The sequence below is a fragment of the Dreissena polymorpha genome, chromosome 2 (assembly GCF_020536995.1).
Source record: "Dreissena polymorpha isolate Duluth1 chromosome 2, UMN_Dpol_1.0, whole genome shotgun sequence".
Taxonomy (NCBI): Eukaryota; Metazoa; Mollusca; class Bivalvia; order Myida; family Dreissenidae; genus Dreissena; species Dreissena polymorpha.
This window is the reverse complement of record NC_068356.1, coordinates 48,511,464-48,530,656: the sequence shown is the minus strand read 5'-3', so window position 1 is coordinate 48,530,656 and position 19,193 is coordinate 48,511,464. Positions and strand designations below refer to the sequence as shown.

Genomic DNA, 19,193 nt, shown 5'->3' with positions numbered 1-19,193 from the left:
TTCGAATTTTGATATATGTTTACGTAATTCCTTTAGAATAGATTATTTTCACAATAAATATTGACTTTGATCTAAATATCATCTGAAAAAATACGATTTTGCGATTTCTTCAAAGATCGACGAGCCTTTTTACCTGTTTACTTATGGATATCTAATTTAAGCTAAAACAAATGTGAAGTTGACGTGGCAGAGTGGTTAACGCGATGGACTAGAAATCTCCGGGATCATCCCGCGCAGGTTCGAATCCTGCCGACACCGCATACTTTTTGCGACGCGTTTTATTTATTTTCTAACGTAATTTGATTTAATATAGAATATATGCTTTGTTTACTGTTAAATATGTTGAAATTTTTATGCACATCCTTCAATTTTTAAAATTAAAACAACGTTATGGCTTAATTGGGCGATTTACTGCTGAAAATACGAATGATGCATGTTGCATTTTTATTTCAAAAAGTAAACGGTAAATCTGTCTATTTCTTGGTATTTTTGCTGTATATAGTGTATCTATAAAAACTTAGTTTTAAATATAACTTAAATGATACTATTTTGAATTTTATGACACTTAGTTTTTAACTGACCCATTTTTACTTGGCTGAAATCACTTACATTTCATGGCGCTCTTTCATAGATAAAAAATTGTAAAAAATAAATGTCTGTAAAAGAATACCTATTTCATCTTGTTTAAACTTTAAACCTTTTTACTGCATCTGTACACACCAACTGCATGCCCATATTTGGAAATTTGAACGAATTATGAAACGTTTATATACCCCAGGGGTGAAAATAAATTGAACAAAAGCCGAGCGTGGGGGTGGTTTTGAATAAATCGGTATATTTTTTTTTAAGCATAGAAAGCCTACCTACAAATTTGCATGTAGTTTAGTGAAATGATGCTGATTAAGATAACAATTAATTAGATTATATTTGGATATGTGCCCATTAGGGGTGCGCTACCTTAAATGAAGATATCCAGCGATATAATTATGGTATGTCAATACTAATTCTTAATGTGTTTTCAAAAATACCATGATAAATATTATTTTTAATTAATTTAACAAGAATTATTCCACCATATTGACTAATGTATTAAGCATGAGCGCGATGATTCTCGATACTGTTAATAATCGAATCAAATAGCAATGCCCGACAAACCACTAAAACAGGTTTGTTCGAAGAACGCGCGTATAAATATTTAAAATATGTCGGATACTTCGCGTGTGGCCGGTTGACTCATGTGTTTTAATTTCACTTCCATTCTTCTTTTGGTTTTCTGTTGTGTATCTATAAGTTTATGACCAGCAATATGTAATAATGTAAAATAAGCCGCGGAAACTCCGTGTAACATCCCGTACTGCGTGTGATGCAGCTAAGAACTGCACAGAAAAAAACATTCGCTATCCTTGATCTCATTCATTGAACTCTTTACCTTTCATAAACTCCTACCACAATCAACGCCGTTTATCTTTTTTAAAGATATTTCTTGTCTTCTCTGAACTGATTAAGTGTGTAATTATTGATGTACAAATATAGATTATGCTTAGGAAAGTATGATAAATTTAGTATTTTATTATGTCGGCTATTAATTTAACAACTATTAAATCACGTAAAAGTAAGAGCAAGATTCAAAAGTCATATGAGGCGGACACTTACCTGCAAATAAAAAAATGAATTACCAGTGAGTTCAAATTCTAATATTTTCAAAAAAAGTAACCTTTAGCACAAAGCTATACTGGTTATACGATATTGAATCATTATTACCTCTGTGCATATCGTCAAGCAGCTCGACTTCGGCCTCTGCATTTTGTGCCATATCAATATCCAAGTGTAACAAATTTAACGCAAACGCAATTTGCATGCGGATCATGATTGTGAACTCAACAAATGCAAGTACGGTTGCTTTATAATTTCAATGATGTATTTCAGTAGCAATTTATTGTAGTGGATCGTACATGTCCGTACTGTTTCGTGCTGAAATGTAGTACATCGTACAAGATCGTGCACATTTCTGCCTATCCGTAGTACAACGTACTAGAACCGCGGCTTTCCGTAGTATATCCGTGGAATAATCGTAGCTCATACGTAGCGTAACCGTACCGCTCCGTAGTTCGTGGTATCAATCCTTAGAAGTCCTTGAAAATCTTTGGGCTTACAAAAAAGTAAGGACGACTACGGTGTTGTTACGAACTAGTACGGGTCAGTACGGTTTAGTACGGACTGCTACGGGCGATTAATTCGTAGCAATTTTTTGAACATGTTCAAAGTTTGTCAAGAGTCGCTACAGACATCCCAAAACTACTACGACGTATCACGGATCAAGAACGGAGAGCCACGGTCCTGTAAGGATAGTTACGAACTGTGACGTTAAGTATTCGTAGCTCGTTCGTAGCTCTGATTCGTGACAGTGTGACCGAGGCAGAAGAAATGGTGTCAAAAGCTTCGAGTTCATTGTTTGGATGTATAACTAAAGACAAAAACAAGACAACGTTCTATCAATTTTGTAATTCAACATAATTAAACATCTATTTTCAAAAAATAACTTCAAAATTGTGAACTCGCATAAAGCGTCTTGCTATTGATCAGCTATATGTCAGCCACCGGGTATTTATTGGCAATTTTAGTGTTCGTGTGTCGTAAGATTACACAAGATTTAGATAAACAAAAATTACACAAATACACTTGTTTCTGGATAGATGTTTTGATAAACGTACGTATACTCGTTAACCGGTTTTATGGCTTTGTATCTATGGGGGTAATCACGTGACATTCAAGATGGCGACGTCCGTGTCGAAACAGGTTGTTTTCGCAGTTATATGCCCTTTATTAAAGTAACATTACTATTCAAAATTAACGAAAATTTCGTACAATTGTTCGTAAAATAAACTTAACCAATTAAAAATCAGTGTTCCTTATGGCAATTGCCGAAAACTCAACGTCAGATGTGGTCTGGTAAAATAGATGTTTGTAGATACATAATGCTCTTTTTATTGTTTTGCATATCTATTAATACGACACATGAACACTCTAATCGTGTTCGTGTGTCGTATGGATAGAGATATTCGCGGGAATTAATTGTGGCCACAAATAAATAAAAACGAGCATTTTGTATCTACAAAAATCTATGTAATCTTACCACATCTAGCGTTGAAATTTTGACTATTGCTATAAGGAACACTGATTGTTAAGGTGTTAACTTTATTTTACAAAATACTTAACGAAATTGTCGTTGATTTTGAGCGTTATAGAAACTTTGAAGTAACATTACCACTCAAAATCAACGCAAATTTCGTACTATTTCGTAAAATAAAGCTAAACAATTAAAAATCATTGTTCCTTGTGGCCATTGTCGAAATTTCAACGCCAGATGTGGTCTGGTAAAATAGATGTTTGTGGTTACAAAATGCTCGTTTTTAGTATGGTTTTAACATTTTTAGTGTTCGTGTGTCGTATCAATAGATATATTCGATTAACATGGAATTTGTTGTGATCACAATATAAACAAGAGCTGTCAGAGGACAGCGCGCTCGACTATTCGAGTGCTTGACAGTATAACGTAAGCCATTATGGGGAAATTGTTGATAATCAATATTCTGGGGATTCTGGGTAGGGGCGTGGGGTATTGTTCGGGTGGAATCCATTGTGGTATTCAGGTAAGTGTTGTTTTGTCAAAGTAATAATAAAATGTGATCATAAATAAAGAAGTTATGGCAATTTAAGCAAAATGTTCAATTATCTAATTGTTAAAGGGGCCATAATTATGTCAAAATGCTTGATACAGTAGGCTGCTCTTGTCAATAGGTTGGGGTCATGTTGGTAAACAAGTATGCAACATATAAAAGCATTATGTCAAAGGATATAGGAAATATTTGGGGTAGTACGCAAACTTTAACATGGATTTATAAATAATATGCATATTCTAAGTATAAATGGGGAAATAAATATGACAAAATGTTTGATAGAGTTGTCTGCTCTTGTTTATAGGTCGGGGTGATGTTGGTAAACAAGTATGCAAAATATGAAAGTAATATGTCAATGGACAATATAAATAAATGGGGTAGTACGAAAACTTTAACATTTGCTGCATATTCTAAGTGGAGGGGCCATAATTATGACAAAATGCTTGATAGAGTTGTCTGTTCTTGTTTATAGGTTAGGGTCATGTTGGCAAACAAGTATGCAAAATATGAAAGCAATATGTCAAGGGACAATGAAAATAATTGGGGTAGTACGAAAAACTTTAACATTTGCACGCTAACGCCGACGCCGGGGTGAGTAGGATAGCTCCACTATATATATTTCATATATAATAGTCGAGCTAAAAAAACGAGCATTTTGTATCTTCACAAATCTATGTAATCATACCACATCTAGCGTTGAAATGGTGGCTATTGCTATAAGGAACACTGATTGTTTAGGTGTTAACTTAATTTTACGAAATACTTTCGTTGATTTTTAGCGTTATAGAGACTTTAAAGTAACATTACTATTCAAAATCAACGAAAATTTCGTACAATTGTTCGTAAAATAAACTTAACCAATTAACAAGAGGGCCAAGATGGCCCTAGTTCGCTCACCTAGTGACCTAATAATCAATAGGGGTTATCTGCGAGTCATGAAAAAAGTTGAGTCACCGTGACCTTGACAGCCATTGTGTGAATACGTTTTTTGGCACTGACCTTAACCTAGTGACCTAATAATCAATAAGGGTCATCTGCGAGTCATGATCATTGTACCAATGAAGTTTCATGATCCTAGGCATAAGCGTTCTTGAGTTATCATCCAGAAACCATTTTACTATTTCAGGTCACCGTGACCTTTGACCTAGTGACCTGAAAATCGATAGGGGTCATCTTCGAGCCATGATCAATGTACCTATGAAGTTTCATTACCCTAGGCATAAGCGTTCTTGAGTTATCATCCGGAAACCATTATACTGCTTTGGGTCACCATGACCTTGACCTTTGACCTAGTGACCTGAAAATCAATAAGGGTCATCTGCCAGTCATGATCAATGTACCTATGAAGTTTCATGATCCTAGGCCTAAGCGTTCTTGAGTTATCACTCGGAAACCATTTTACTATTTCGGGTTATCGTGACCTTGACCTTTGACCTAGTGACCTGAAAATCAATAGGGGTTATCTGCGAGTCATGACCAATGTATCTATGAAGTTTCATGATCCTAGGCATAAGCGTTCTTGAGTTATCATCCGGAAACCATTTAACTGCTTTGGGTCACCATGACCTTGACCTTTGACCTAGTGACCTGAAAATCAATAGGGGTCATCTGCCAGTCATGATCAATGTATCTATGAAGTTTCATGATCCTAGGCATACGCGTTCTTCAGTTATCATCCGGAAACCATTTTGCTATATCGGGTCATCGTGACCTTGACCTAGTGACCTGAAAATCAATAGGGGTCATCTGCGAGTCATGATCAATGTACCTATGAAGTTTCATGATCCTTGGCATAAGCGCTCTTGAGTTATGATCCGGAAACCATCTGGTGGACGAACGGACTGACATTAGCAAAACAATATACCCCCTCTTCGAAAGGGGGGGGAGGGCATAATGAGAAAACTGCCCCACTCCCAGCAGCCATGTTATTCAACTGACCGGAACCATTTTTGAACTCAACTCTCGTATCAAGAAAACAAATGTTCTGAGCAAATTTCATGAAAATTGGGCCAAAAATGTGACTTCTACTGTGTTCACATGTTTTCACTATATACATATAGAGAAAAATACCCCGCCCACTGGCGGCCATGTTTTTTCACCGATCCCGACCATTTTCAAACTCGTCCGAGATATCAATCAAACCAATTTTTGACCAACTTTCATGATGATTGGCCAAAAATTGTGACTTCTAGAGTGTTTACAAGGTTTCTCTATAGCCAAATAGGGAAAACTGCCACTATATTCATATAGAGAAAAATGCCCCGCCCACTTACGGCCATGTTTTTTCACCGATCTCGACCATTTTCGAACTCGTCCGAGACATCAATTGAACCAATGTTTTGACCAACTTTCATGATGATTGGGCAAAAATTGTGACTTCTAGAGTGTTTACAAGGTTTCTCTATAGCCAAATAAGGAAAACTGCCCCGCCCACTGGCGGCCATGTTTTTCAACGGATCGGAACCACTTTTGAACTCGACAAAGATATCATTAAGACAAACATTTTGACAAAGTAACATGAAGATTGGGCATGAAATGTGTCTTCTACAGTGTTTACAAGGTTTTTCTTTTTTTTGACCTAGTGACCTAGTTTTTGACCCGGCATAAACCAGTTTCGAACTCGGCCGAGATTTCATTGGGACAAAGCTTCTAACCAAGTTTCATGAAGATGGGACAAGAAATGTGGCCTCTAGAGTGTTTACGAGCAAATGTTAACGGACGGACAAAGACCGGTCACAAAAGCTCACCTGAGCAATCAGGTGAGCTAAAAATCAGTGTTCCTTATGGCAATTGCCGAAATTTCAACGTCAAATGTGGTCTTGTAAAATAGATGTTTGTAGATACAAAAGGCTCGTTTTTATTATTGTATTGCATATCTATTCATACGACACATGAACACTAAAATGGTGTTCGTGTGTCGTATGAATAGATATATTCGCGGGAATTTTGTATCTACAAAAATCTTTGTAATCACACCACATCTAGCGTTGAAAATTTGGCTATTGCTATAAGGAACACTGATTGTTAAGGTGTTAACTTTATTTTACGAAATACTTAACGAACTTTTCGTTGATTTTGCGCGTTATAGAGACTTTAAAGTGATATTATGGTCATTTTATACTGTTGAATTGAGCTGAAAAGAATTAACAGGTCAAAAGATTAAGTTAAAATGTGGTAACTGACCAATTATCTGCAACTCATCTTGCTACTAGTTGTTTATAAAAATAATATATCTTACATGACTCACCCAGTCCTCTAAGCCGAAATGATCCGTAAAAACAAAATTGTGTCTATGTATCGTATAAACGAATCTGCACTGCAACTAAATTTAGTATCACATCGTATATGCATGATCAGTTGTCAAACGAAAGTACGGCTGATATTCAAATGCATTATTTTTCTCTTTCCGGGATATCGTTTAAGAATGTTTATGCTCTATTAACAAATATAAGTGTAAAAACACCAAAAATAAACAACGGTTGCGGTAGACATCTATAAACTGTTAGATGCCCATATTATCTCTTTAAAAAATGCATTTTCCATTTGCTTGGATTGGTCTTTCTTGTTTAAACTTTCATCAAAAGACTCTTGAGTACGGTCCACTTATAGAACTATCAAGTAAGGTTTTGAAATGTTCAGCTAGCCCAAAAACGGCCATATATGCTGTCTTGCGGTCTCCGCAAGAATTTTTGTTTGCTATAGTACTGTCATGGAACATAACCTGAAATAACTTTGTAATGTTTTTATTGGAATTGAAGGATTGATGTGTGCAAACGGTATGCAATACCCACAAAACTTCCGCTTTCAACATAACATTTTTTGTAACGAACTTGTCTATGGATGTCTGCGAGTTTGATACTGCTGCTGATGGTTGCGAAGGTCCTGGAATTTAAAGATCTTCTAGCTGCACTCTCTGTGGCTGTGCCTTCCTGGTTCGACACAGGTGGGCTGTTGTTGTTTATGTCTGTTTTAGATTTAATAGTTTTAACATTAGTACCTTCCTGTTTCACAAAAACACATCGCAGGAACCCTAATTGCTTCTCAATTTCATGTTTTCTTTGTGGGTTTCCCCTTTCTCGTGGCTTTTCAAAGCGCTTTCCCCAATCCCCCGACATCAATGGTCTTCATACAGACCCGACAATGTGCTTTTCGAATGTCATTTGTTTTCTGTTACCAGGACTATTCAGTTAAAGTCTCTATAACGCTCAAAATCAACGAAAATTTAGTAAACTATTTCGTAAAATAAAGTTTACACCTAAACAATCAGTGTTCCTTCTAGCAATAGCCAGAATTTCAACGCTAGATGTGGTATGATCACATAGATTTTTGTAGATACAAAATGCTCGTTTTTATTTATTTGTGACCACAATAAAATCCATGTTAATTTCCTGCGAATATATATATTTATACGACACACGAACACTTTAATGGTACCATGTTAAAACCATAATAAAAACGAGCATTTTGTATCCACAAACATCTATTTTACCAGACTACATCTGGCGTTGAAATTTCGACAATGGCCATAAGGAACAATGATTTCTAATTGTTTAGCTTTATTTTACGAAATATTGTACGAAGTTTTCGAACTTCGTTGATTTTGAATAGTAATGTTACTTTAAAGTCTCTATAACGCTCGAAATCAACGAAAATTTCGTTAAGTATTTCGTAAAATAAAGTTAATACCTTAACAATCAGTGTTCCTTATTCCAATAGCCAAAATTTCAACACTAAATGTGGTATGATTACATAGATTTTTGTAGATACAAAATGCTCGTTTTTATTTATTTGTGGCCACAATTAATTCCCGCGAATATATCTATTCATACGACACACGAACACCATTTTAGTGTTCATGTGTCGTATGAATAGATATGCAAAACAATAATACAAACGAGCATTTTGTATCTACAAACATCTATTTTACCAGACCACATCTGACATTGAAATTTCGGCAATTGCCATAAGGAACACTGATTTTTAATTGGTTAAGTTTATTTTACGAACAATTGCACGAAATTTTCGTTGATTTTGAATAGTAATGTTACTTTAAAGGTTCTAGATAGTTCTTTTTGTTGCTTAGAACTGCGTTTATACAAGTAGAACACTTATACTAATAAAGTGATTGTTTTGTCATATGTTTTGTTTTTCATAAACACATCTTTTATGGCTAAATCTAGCCAATGAGCAATATATAAAGAAGTGAAACTCCAGCTGCTGGAGCAGTATTGAATTCTCATTATACACAATTAGTTGGAAGTGAGTTATTACCAAGCCAGGCTTTTCTTTAAGCAGCAGAGCTCGAACTCTCTTGTGGACACCTAACATATTGGAAGCTCCGTCACATGTCAGGCCTACAAGTTAATCACGTGATGCTGGCAAGTAGCTGTCCAAACTTTCTTCTAGTGTGTCATGAATGTCACAAGAGGCAGTTGTCAAGGTGGAGGCAAAGCAAATAAACCTTTGATACACTTTTCCCGCTCTGGCAAAATGCACATATATCGACTCTTGTTCTATGCCTGCAGCATCACTACTCCCGTCTACAGTTATAGAGAGGTAGTTAGCTTAGTCAACCTCTCTACGGATGGAAGATAATGTGTCCTTTGCAAGATATTCAATAAAATGCTTTGCTGACTTATCATTTTCATAGGTATTATTCATTTTGAGGCCTTTTGAATGATCAAGCTCACACAGACGAGCATAAGATTTGAGGGACAAATCCCACTTGGCCACAGCATGCGCATTTCTGAATGTGTAATTCATTTGGGTTCGGTCAGCCACACGTAGTCGTTTGAGGGTATCTGCTGCATTTGATTTATAAATTTCCTCGACAAACTTCTTACCAGACAACACAGCCGTTTCATTGTACTTTGTCTTCTCATGTTTGACAACACTGTCTTTTTTGAGAATGTCAGTCCCTTCGATCCATTAGATTGCCTCGGGCCTTAAAGACTTTTTTTCCGAATCCCAGTATTGGCTGCATATTTGACATTTCATTACTTTCTTTTCAGGTATATAAACAAGCCATTCCCGTCCAAGCACCCAACATTTCTGATAAACACGCTCTTTATCCTGTAATGTGTACAAATATGTCTTTGCATCGAAAACCTTGGGCTTATATGGACACTGTCGAGTCCGTTTCCTGGAAAGAACCAGTACTTGGTGTCTATGGAGGAGATAACGAGAACGCTCCCCGAGTAGGGATCGAACCCACGAACTCTCGATCGCTAGGCGGACACCTCATCAACTACATCACCGCGACCTTGATGGATTTGATATGCATGTGGATTTGAAAGGCATTTTTTGACCTCTGTATTTTTTCTGGTGCCTTGGTTTAATTCGTGGTTTAACATTATCTATGACGGGGACGAGGCTGTCTATACATACCATCGCCTTGACACTGACTTGGATTCTGACGATTTAGAAATACGTGTGTAAGGTATGCTACATGAATACATTTTATACTTTACTGTCTACATAAGGAAAAATACACAAGATAGACTGTATACATACAAATTAATAGTGCTTATTTTAATACATTTTTTATTATTTTTTACCCTCTTATACAAGGTTATCACATTTATTTCTGTGGCACTTGTAATATGTTTTTCAGACGTAATATTAAAAATGAATCAATATGTTGAAAAGCTGGACGGAAGGACCTGTAGTTTGTTATATTTTGCCTTAAATGGTAAAATATGGAATGCTGCTAATAACTCTTTTATACATGGTCCAATCTGATTGAAATAAAAAGCATTGTACTGCAAATTAAAATACCTTTAAAATGATAATATATAATATGACATATTTCCTTGAACTTATAAAAAAGTCCGATATCCCTAGCTCAGACCATAGTCATGCAGAACCAAGAAATAAGCGCAATGTCAGTTGTTAAAAGCCACATAGCATTACATATGTTGTTGCATATACATGTACTTCTACTCAGTGCTCCAGATAACATGCGTATATGCGTAAAAACGAATTGAATTTCTTAAATAACGATTTAGATTTAAAATCTTTGCGTAAAGTTAAAGCGGCTATATACGATTTTGTCAAATATTTATGAATTTATATAAACTGTATAAAAAAGTTATTATATATATATTTCAATATAAATTAAAATAAAAGGTAAGAAGAACATGTGTCGAAAAATGCGAAATAAGCCAGATATTTAATTCTGAAATTGAAAACGGCTGTACAGCCGAATTCGCCAGCATGTATACCATACATGTACGATGTGCATCTAAACTTAGTTTAACGGTTTATTTGAATTCCTGCAACGATATCTATTCATACGACACACGAACACTATCTCCGATCCTACTGCAAAAACGAATGCTTCGGTTATTGTAGGAAAATATGTACGTCACTATCGGCTCGGGGCGCTAAATTGCCTTTGCTGCATTTTATGAAATTCGGCTTTAATGTATAATTTTTCTTGCCTATTTTGTGTTATTGTAACATATTTTATCAATATATTACAATTTAACACATATAAAAAATCGTATATACCCGCTTTAAGCATTGAAAAAATAAAACACGAATTCGAAATTTTCAAACGTGCGTAAAACTTTCAGTAGCAAATTATATACGGTAAACATTTCATCCCGGTTCTGACTCGTCTAGACGCTCAATTGAAACTACAACTTTAAGTCAACACCACTCAAGCGTTTGCTGTGCGGAGGAGCCACACCTAAGAACGGTCGAAAGGCCAAACGGTCTCGATTATGTTCTCCTAGTATTGCAGGCGAGTCATTACTGTTTATTGTACCTTTTTAATTACACTTATCGTAATTTTTATACTCAAGAAATATACTGTATACCTATTCAATATGTCATGAAAATTAAATGTTCAATATAGTTTTTGATATGACTTTAACGGCGACCAAAAGGTCATTATGACCTAAGCCGAAGTGTCAGTGACCATTTTACATAAAAAAATCAAAATGGCCGACCGAAGCGATGTATCGAAGCGTGGAAGGCAAAAAAAAGCCATTTCAGTGTCTAAAGTCCATGCTGCATGCATTCTTTCAATTAGAATCAAATACTCAAAGCATGGTTTCGTCAATAATTGATCAACTTGTAAGCTCTGGCGTAAATGACTGTGAATCTAAAGCACAAAAAAACATTGAGGTTTAGACCGGAAAAAGCTGTCCGATTATGCGAAAGCAAGAAATGGAGAAGGAAAGCCAGGATTTTCCAAGACTATAAACCAGAATGTTGAATTGTTGATGTGTCAAAAACAATGAATAATCAAGAGCTACCCCTTGCGGGTGCAGACCGCTCATCTATTTTTTTTTTTGAAGGTGAAGGGACTCTCATTTTCAATCACAAAGGAGGGAGGGGTGGAGTGAAGAGGGGTGCATTGTGTGGGGGTGTGGACATTTATTACATTATCTTCCAAAAATGCGAAAAAAAGGAAAAAAAATCGGGGGGTGGGGGTGGGGGGTGGGTGTGGGGATTCTTGGGTGCGATGGTTGGACGGTATTTCAAACATAAAATAATAAAAATAAATATTTGTTTTTTTTAACCGTTTCAAAAAAATGTGTGGGTGAGGTGGGGGGTATAGTGTGAGGGTGTGGTGGTCATTTGTGAGATGATCTTAAAAAAAAAAAAAAAAAAATAGGGGGGCGGGATTCGGGGGGGGGTGGGGGGGGGGGCACGGGCGATGGTTTGGGTGGAGTCTATTGTGGTATGTCAGGTAAGAGTAGTTTTGTCAAAGTATCAATCAAATCTAATCATAAATAAAGAAGTTATGGCAATTTTAGCAAAATTTAATAATTTGAGTCAAGGTCATTCAAAGGTCAAGGTAAAATTCAACTTGCCAGGTACAGTAACCTCATGATAGCATGAAAGTATTTGAAGTTTGAAAGCAATAGCCTTGATACATAAGAAGTAAAGTGGATCGAAACACAAAATTTAACCATATATTCAAAGTTACTAAGTCAAAAAAGGGCCATAATTCCGTAAAAATGACAACTAGAGTTATGCAACTTGTCCTTTTACTGTAACCTTATGATAGTTTGCGAGTGTTCCAAGTATGAAAGCAATATCTATAATACTTTAGGGGTAAAGTGGACCAAAACACAAAACTTAACCAAACTTTCAAATTTCTAAGTATAAAGGGCCCATAATTTCGTCCAAATGCCAGTCAGAGTTACATAACTTTGCCTGCACAGTCCCCTTACGATAGTTAATAAGTGTTGCAAGTATGAAAGCAATAGCTTTGATACTGTAGGAATAAAGTGGACCTAAACTCAAAACATAACCAAATTTTCAATTTTCTAAGTATAAAAAGGGCACATAATTCTGTCAAAATGCCAGTCAGAGTTACATTACTTTGCCTGCACAGTCCCCTTATGATAGTTAGTAAGTGTTGCAAGTATGAAAGCAATAGCTTTGATACTTAAGGAATAAAATGGACCTAAACACAAAACTTAACCAAAATTTTCAATTTTCTAAGTATAAAAAGGGCACATAATTCTGTCAAAATGCATGCCAGAGTTATCTAACTTTGCCTGCCCAGTCCCCTCATGATAGTAAGTAAGTGTACCAAGTTTGAATGCAATAGCATTGATACTTTCTGAAAAAAGTGGACCTAAACGCAAAACTTAACCAAAATTTTCAATTTTCTAAGTATAAAAGGGCACATAATTCAGTCAAAATGCACGCCAGATTTATCTAACTTTGCCTGCCCAGTCCCCTCATGATAGTTAGTAAGTGTACCAAGTTTGAATGCAATAGCATTGATACTTTCTGAGAAAAGTGGACCTAATCGCAAAACTTAACCAGACGCAGACGCAGACGCCGACACCGCACCAAGGTGATGACAATAGCTCATAATTTTTTTTCAAAAAATAGATGAGCTAAAAATTATTTGGTAACATATTGTTAAGAATTAATTTTATAAATAGGGGGTAAAATAAGAATTAATTTTTAATATAGGGAGTAAATAAGAATTTGACCAAATTATTATCTGGAGCTCTGACTTCTACTTTAAAAAAATGTAATAATGCTACCGAAATAAGGATCTCTTCGTCAACAAATACTTTGATGAACGTTTCCAAACAGAGCAGCCAATTGTATAAACAGTGGTTTAAATTTACTGTGGTAATTTGATTACCGCAGTAATTTGCATGGTTAGGTTACCGCCGTTTATTTTCATTTGTATAAACGATGGTTACTGCGCGGTTACCTAACCATTGAAATTTGTTAACTTACCGCAGTAAAATTACCAACAATGCAATACCGGTACTTAACATGACGTCATTTTCGCGCAAATTGTCAATTTGACAGCCGACGCTTTTGCAAAATGGAAAATGTCAACAAAAGAGCGAAAGCTTTTAACGAGCGCGAAATCGAAGTAATGACAGATTACATGAAATTGAATATTCACAAGCTTAGAATGAATCATGGCTCGGGCGGTCCGGGCATGGTTGCTCGAGTCCGTGAGATCTGGGACGAACTTTTAGCTGGTGTAAACGCATGCGGAAACGGACCGAGGACACTACAACAAATCAAGGAAAAGTGGAGGAACATGGTAAATATAGAATTAGTATGTCTTTTATTAGAAATTTACATAAAATATACACCATTTCCAATTATACGAGTGAAATTGATTTAACGTACGACAAAATTAAGCGAGCACTGAGGGATATTTCGACCGGTGGTGGGCTCAAACCCTCGACTGCCGTAGTAACGACACGTTTTTTTTTTCATTTGAGCTAACATCTCACACACGGGTGGCGCATGCTACAATTCATAGATTTCTAATTCACCTAGTAATGGCAGAATATCGAAGAATTTCAAAAGGCGAAATGAAATGTATCCATTTATGTTATATTTATTTTAGACCAAAAACGCTAAAGCCGACGTTTCAAAGCAGCGAAATCATGCTGCCGCTACGGGGGGAGGACCGCCATTGACTGAAATGTCGCAGACCTCGCAGGCGGTGGCGAGTCTGTTTACCCATTCGGCATCGTTTCATGGCGTCGTGGACGACGCAGATACCGTCATCGGTTTGTTTAATATTGTTTTAAGATTATAGTAATACAAATGAAAGATGTTCCCGATATTTCATCTTCATATTTTTACCATACCCAAAGATAATAAATACTATTATGAAAAAAAAATCGAATACTCCAAACGATTTCTTCTCTTACCTTGTGTTATTAATTATCCATTGTCAGTGATACATTAGATCCTTTCCAATCATTTTCGAAACAATTTCAGTTATACTCCTAACACATTCACGCATTAATTAAATCCAAATCGTTGTAGCGGTTACTCCTCCATCGCCGGGGTTCCTGGGCCTGCCCTTAATGGAGTTATTAACCGCCATGGACATCCCTTCGGTGTGGCGGAAACCTTTCAAGACAGTAAGTACAGACACTTTAAAACTCCATGCTTTAACTTACAGGAACCGAAATACGACTGTCTACTCCGACATCCACAGACTAAATGACGTTGACTTTACACAGCGACTGTTCCAAAATGTTTGGGTGAACTCAATGACTATGCTTTTGAAATGTGCATTGTGTACATTTAAAAAAAGTTGTTCCTTTCCTTTGAGTTATATCGAAGATGCACAAATATTCGCCACTTATACGTTTGATGTACAAATCTGTTTGTCAATGCGGTTTTGAGCAGTAACATGCTAGATAAATGAATATGTGTATTGTATTGTTCACAAAACTTACCCGTGTTATAAATGAGCGATTCCGTAAAGAGCAATGTGTAGGGGTCCAATGAGGGAAAACTATTTCCCTTATTTTTTGTTTAAGATAAAGATTTGTTTAATTAAATTTCCAGATACGCCGAGATGCCCGAGAAGCAAGGATAACTCAAGCGGTAAGTTCTTTCATCAACATAACTCTAAGTCTATAAAGTAATATGTACGAAATAAAAAAATATATATATTTGTAAATGTTAACAGTGTTTCAATATTTATTGAAATGAATTGTATATATCATAAATTGTAATGCTATAATTACAAATACTTCTTACAGTACCACTAATAGAACAAGTGCTAGTGCTACCACTACCCCTAAAACTACCGGTACTATGCTACTGCTACTGCTTGTGGTAATACTACTTCTACAGCTACTTCTAGTGCAACTAATACTACTACTGCTACTTCTAGTGCTACTACTACTACTACTACTACTTCTACAGCTACTTCTAGTGCTACTACTACTACTACTATGACTGATATTTCTACTTCTGCTACTACTCATACTTATGTAACTACTACTATTATTACTACTACTTCCACCACCACCACCACATTTTCTTCTGTTTTCCTGTTTTATTCTGTTAAATAACTTAAAATTATAAAATATATTTGGATATTTGTTGTTCCATTCTAGCAACATCTGTTCCATCAACCTCAACCTCAACTCCACTGTCCAGTGACAGTAGCAGAAAGAGGTAATAATGGGATATGTAAACATGAGAACTATAACTATTGATAAATCAGGAGTATTCTTTTTGTTGAATTATTTTCTTTTTATTGGCAAGTTCATGAAATGTAAATGCTTGATATTATTATGTCTTTTTGTTAAAGCTTCAATTCATTAAAATGTTCATTTAAATGTAAGATCAAGTACATGTACTTTGTGACATACTTTTGAACATTGATCTTTAAGGACTCTCAAAGATGCCCAGTTAAGAGGCCCTGGAAAGCCAGGCAGAGATGAGTCGTGAGGGAGCAGCGTGTTACCGAAAAGTTACACGACTTGCCGAGTTATTGATAGAACGCCTTGAAAAACAATGAAAACATTTATTATTCTTGTTAATGTTATTTTACTGTTAAATCTTTTTGTTTGATAGTTTGATTTGTTAATAACAACAACAGTTAATACAATTATAATTTATTTTACTTCATATGTTCATGCATTTTCACCATTTTAATTGCAATAAATATTTCATTTTCCTATACAAAGATGTTACTGTTTATATACAATCGAAAGCTTGAAGTACACATACATTGCACTATTACTTTATTAAATTAATAAACACAGAGGAAAAATGGCAATACAATGTAAACAAGAACAGCAAATTTCCTGTGATATTTTAAAAAAGAAATCAGAATAACAATTAGTAATTTTTAAGATAAATTTCATAAATGAAACAAGCAAATTCCTTGAATTGATATCACCCGCCGATACGCGCCAAATAAAGAACAGGGCAGTAACTGTAAAGTAACACAGTGCAGGGCTATAGATATCAGTGAAAATAATTGCAATAACATTGCATTGCAATTCTCCACACTGATATCTATACACTCATGTCTTTTTTTATGTAGAAATCTTTTATCGTATCTTAGATATAGCCCTAAAAAGTTACACCATATAAACAACAAAGGGCACTAACTCTTTATTTTAGAACGTAAAGGGTTATGGTTCTTGTTCATGGTATACACCTACGCCTGACAAGTTTATGGCAGACAGACAGACGAACAACGCTAAAACTATATCCCTCCGCCTTCGGGTTGCAGGGAGATAACAAGAAGAATGAAATTATTATCAATGAAGCACTGTTACATTCAACATGAAAAACATAGTGGAAAAAACACTTGAACATCATACAAAATACTGTTCAATCAGTCTATTCCTAACACCACGTCCGTCCATTGGTCCGTCAAAGTTCTGTACGTCCGGTTGTTCGTCAAGGTTGTCTTGAACATCCGGGTTCGGTTCCCCCCACATCCGTCTCATGTTGTGCAGCACAGCGCACGCCAACACTATCCGCGTCACCTTTGCAGGCTTCATTCGAATCTGAAAATGAAATACTTCTAATAATAATTAATAAATAAATAAAATCCTAACTGCAACATTCATAAAATGTGTCGTGTTCTGAGAAAACTGGGCATAAAGCATGTGCTAAAAGTGTCGTCCCAGATTAGCCTGTGCAGTCTGCACAGGCTAATCAGGGACAACAATTTTTGTTTAAATGATATATCTTCTTAGCAAAAATCCAGTTTAAGTGGAAAGTGTCGTCCCTGATTAGCCTGTGCAGACTGCACAGGCTAATCTGGGACGACACTTTGAGCACATGCATTATGCCCAGTTTTCTCAGAACACGGCATATATGTTGGTCATTATTTTCAGATTGGCAATGTTAGCAGTAATGAATTAAAGGGACTTATTTACATAATGTGTCTTCACATGGGTTGCCATTTATTTTATACTTTGTATAACCATCCACGTATTGTTGCAAAATATAACGATAACAAAGGAATCGAATAAGTTTAAGTCGGCGGCATTAGTGTTATTTCTCACACTGACATAAAAATTTCATTTATTTCTTGAATCTGTGACAAAAAGTTGAAAAATTCAAATTTTTATAAACTGTAAACAAGTCCTTTTTAGTATGCATTCATGAAAATTAAATTAAACATACTTATCCAAACAAGGATGTTTATTATAAAATGAAATACCAGTTATTAAGTATCAATCTTCATTAAGGTAATTTTTAAGCTTCCTGCATGAAACATTAATGAATATTGGTAAATTTTAACTGCTTTTGTGTTGACAAAAGACCTTATTCATTCAATTATTAAAGTTTATTATTAAATTTATTATTATTAAATAAAAACATTAAATTTACCTCCACATGCAATATATGGAAGGTCCTCTTCCATACACCAAAGCACCTCTCTATAATGTTTCGCGTGCTTATGTGTGCTTGGTTGTACCGTTCTTCGGCTTCATTTCCTGTGATAATAGTAACAATAATGATGATTATAGTTATGCTCATAATAATTACTAGTATTCATTTTTTTATTATTTTCATTTAACCTTTTTGCTTTTTTCCTGTGATAATGGTAACAATAATGATAATTATAGTTATGCTCATAATAATTATTCATTTTATTATTATTTTCATTTAACCTTTTTGCTTTTTTATCAGCATATTAGTATTATTGTCGTTTTTAGTGCATTTAACAATTTATAATCAATTACTTTGTATATCATAATGAGTTTTTAATAAATAATTCATATTAGTGATATAATTATAAAAGCATTTGTACCTCAATGATTTTGCTCATTATACCAACACAGAACTAAATTTCTTTCATAAACTAGTTGAAACAAATTATGATATTTAAAAACACAACAACTGATCTTACTTGGATGCAATATGGGTGTCATTAGGAATGGTCGACAGGGATAGCCACTGTCTCCCAACAGCCAACCACGTCCAGGATCTGCATGTAAGATAGATATATAGCAAATCACACATATCACAACACATACATGTTTATTAAATAATTTATTTAATTTTTAATGATATAACATAGTATAACTGTAAGGTATAATGTATTTTAGGATTAAGTACATGACTACATCACAGTCTATCTTTACTTTATTATAAAATACTAGGAGTCTATGGAAGTCACAACATGAACATACTAGTAAAACTCTACCTGTTAAATAAATAAATAACTTTCAACATTATATGAGGTAATACAATTTTTATGCATTAACTTGATGATTTGCATCTAAATGTCTG

The 19,193-nt window shown here is 35.2% G+C and overlaps 2 protein-coding genes and 1 long non-coding RNA gene across 3 annotated transcripts; 2 read left to right on the top strand and 1 right to left on the bottom strand.

Annotated features, from left to right (window-relative positions):
• Nucleotides 1-13,911: 13,911 nt before the first annotated feature.
• LOC127869721 (uncharacterized) lies at nucleotides 13,912-15,137 on the top strand. Its single transcript, XM_052412377.1, has 4 exons — nucleotides 13,912-14,217; nucleotides 14,530-14,695; nucleotides 14,958-15,059; nucleotides 15,097-15,137. Exons 1-4 carry the CDS (start codon nucleotides 13,990-13,992, stop codon nucleotides 15,135-15,137), a joined length of 537 nt encoding a protein of 178 aa, XP_052268337.1. The 5' UTR covers nucleotides 13,912-13,989.
• Nucleotides 15,138-15,236: 99 nt separating this feature from the next.
• LOC127870277 (uncharacterized) lies at nucleotides 15,237-16,655 on the top strand. The gene is made up of 3 exons (XR_008044736.1): nucleotides 15,237-15,527; nucleotides 16,046-16,106; nucleotides 16,325-16,655. It is a non-coding gene; the product is annotated as an uncharacterized LOC127870277 (long non-coding RNA).
• A 452-nt stretch (nucleotides 16,656-17,107) lies between these two features.
• Nucleotides 17,108-18,917, bottom strand: LOC127870276 (putative nuclease HARBI1). Its single transcript, XM_052412907.1, has 3 exons — nucleotides 18,811-18,917; nucleotides 18,288-18,394; nucleotides 17,108-17,455 (listed from the first exon to the last, which is right to left on the bottom strand). Exons 1-3 carry the CDS (start codon nucleotides 18,830-18,832, stop codon nucleotides 17,261-17,263), a joined length of 324 nt encoding a protein of 107 aa, XP_052268867.1. The 5' UTR covers nucleotides 18,833-18,917; the 3' UTR covers nucleotides 17,108-17,260.
• Between the last annotated feature and the right edge of the window lie 276 nt (nucleotides 18,918-19,193).

Bases quoted from the DNA above. Each gene is read 5' to 3' on its own strand.
- LOC127869721 (XM_052412377.1), top strand. From the start codon at position 13,990: ATGGAAAATGTCAACAAAAGAGCGAAAGCTTTTAACGAGCGCGAAATC. The intron at 14,218-14,529 runs GTAAATATAGAA...TATTTATTTTAG, and splicing joins AGGAAAAGTGGAGGAACATG to ACCAAAAACGCTAAAGCCGA. The intron at 14,696-14,957 runs GTTTGTTTAATA...AAATCGTTGTAG, and splicing joins CGACGCAGATACCGTCATCG to CGGTTACTCCTCCATCGCCG.
- LOC127870276 (XM_052412907.1), bottom strand. From the start codon at position 18,832: ATGACACCCATATTGCATCCAA. The intron at 18,395-18,810 runs GTAAGATCAGTT...CTATTATCACAG, and splicing joins GACACCCATATTGCATCCAA to GAAATGAAGCCGAAGAACGG. The intron at 17,456-18,287 runs GTAAATTTAATG...TTTCATTTTCAG, and splicing joins TCCATATATTGCATGTGGAG to ATTCGAATGAAGCCTGCAAA.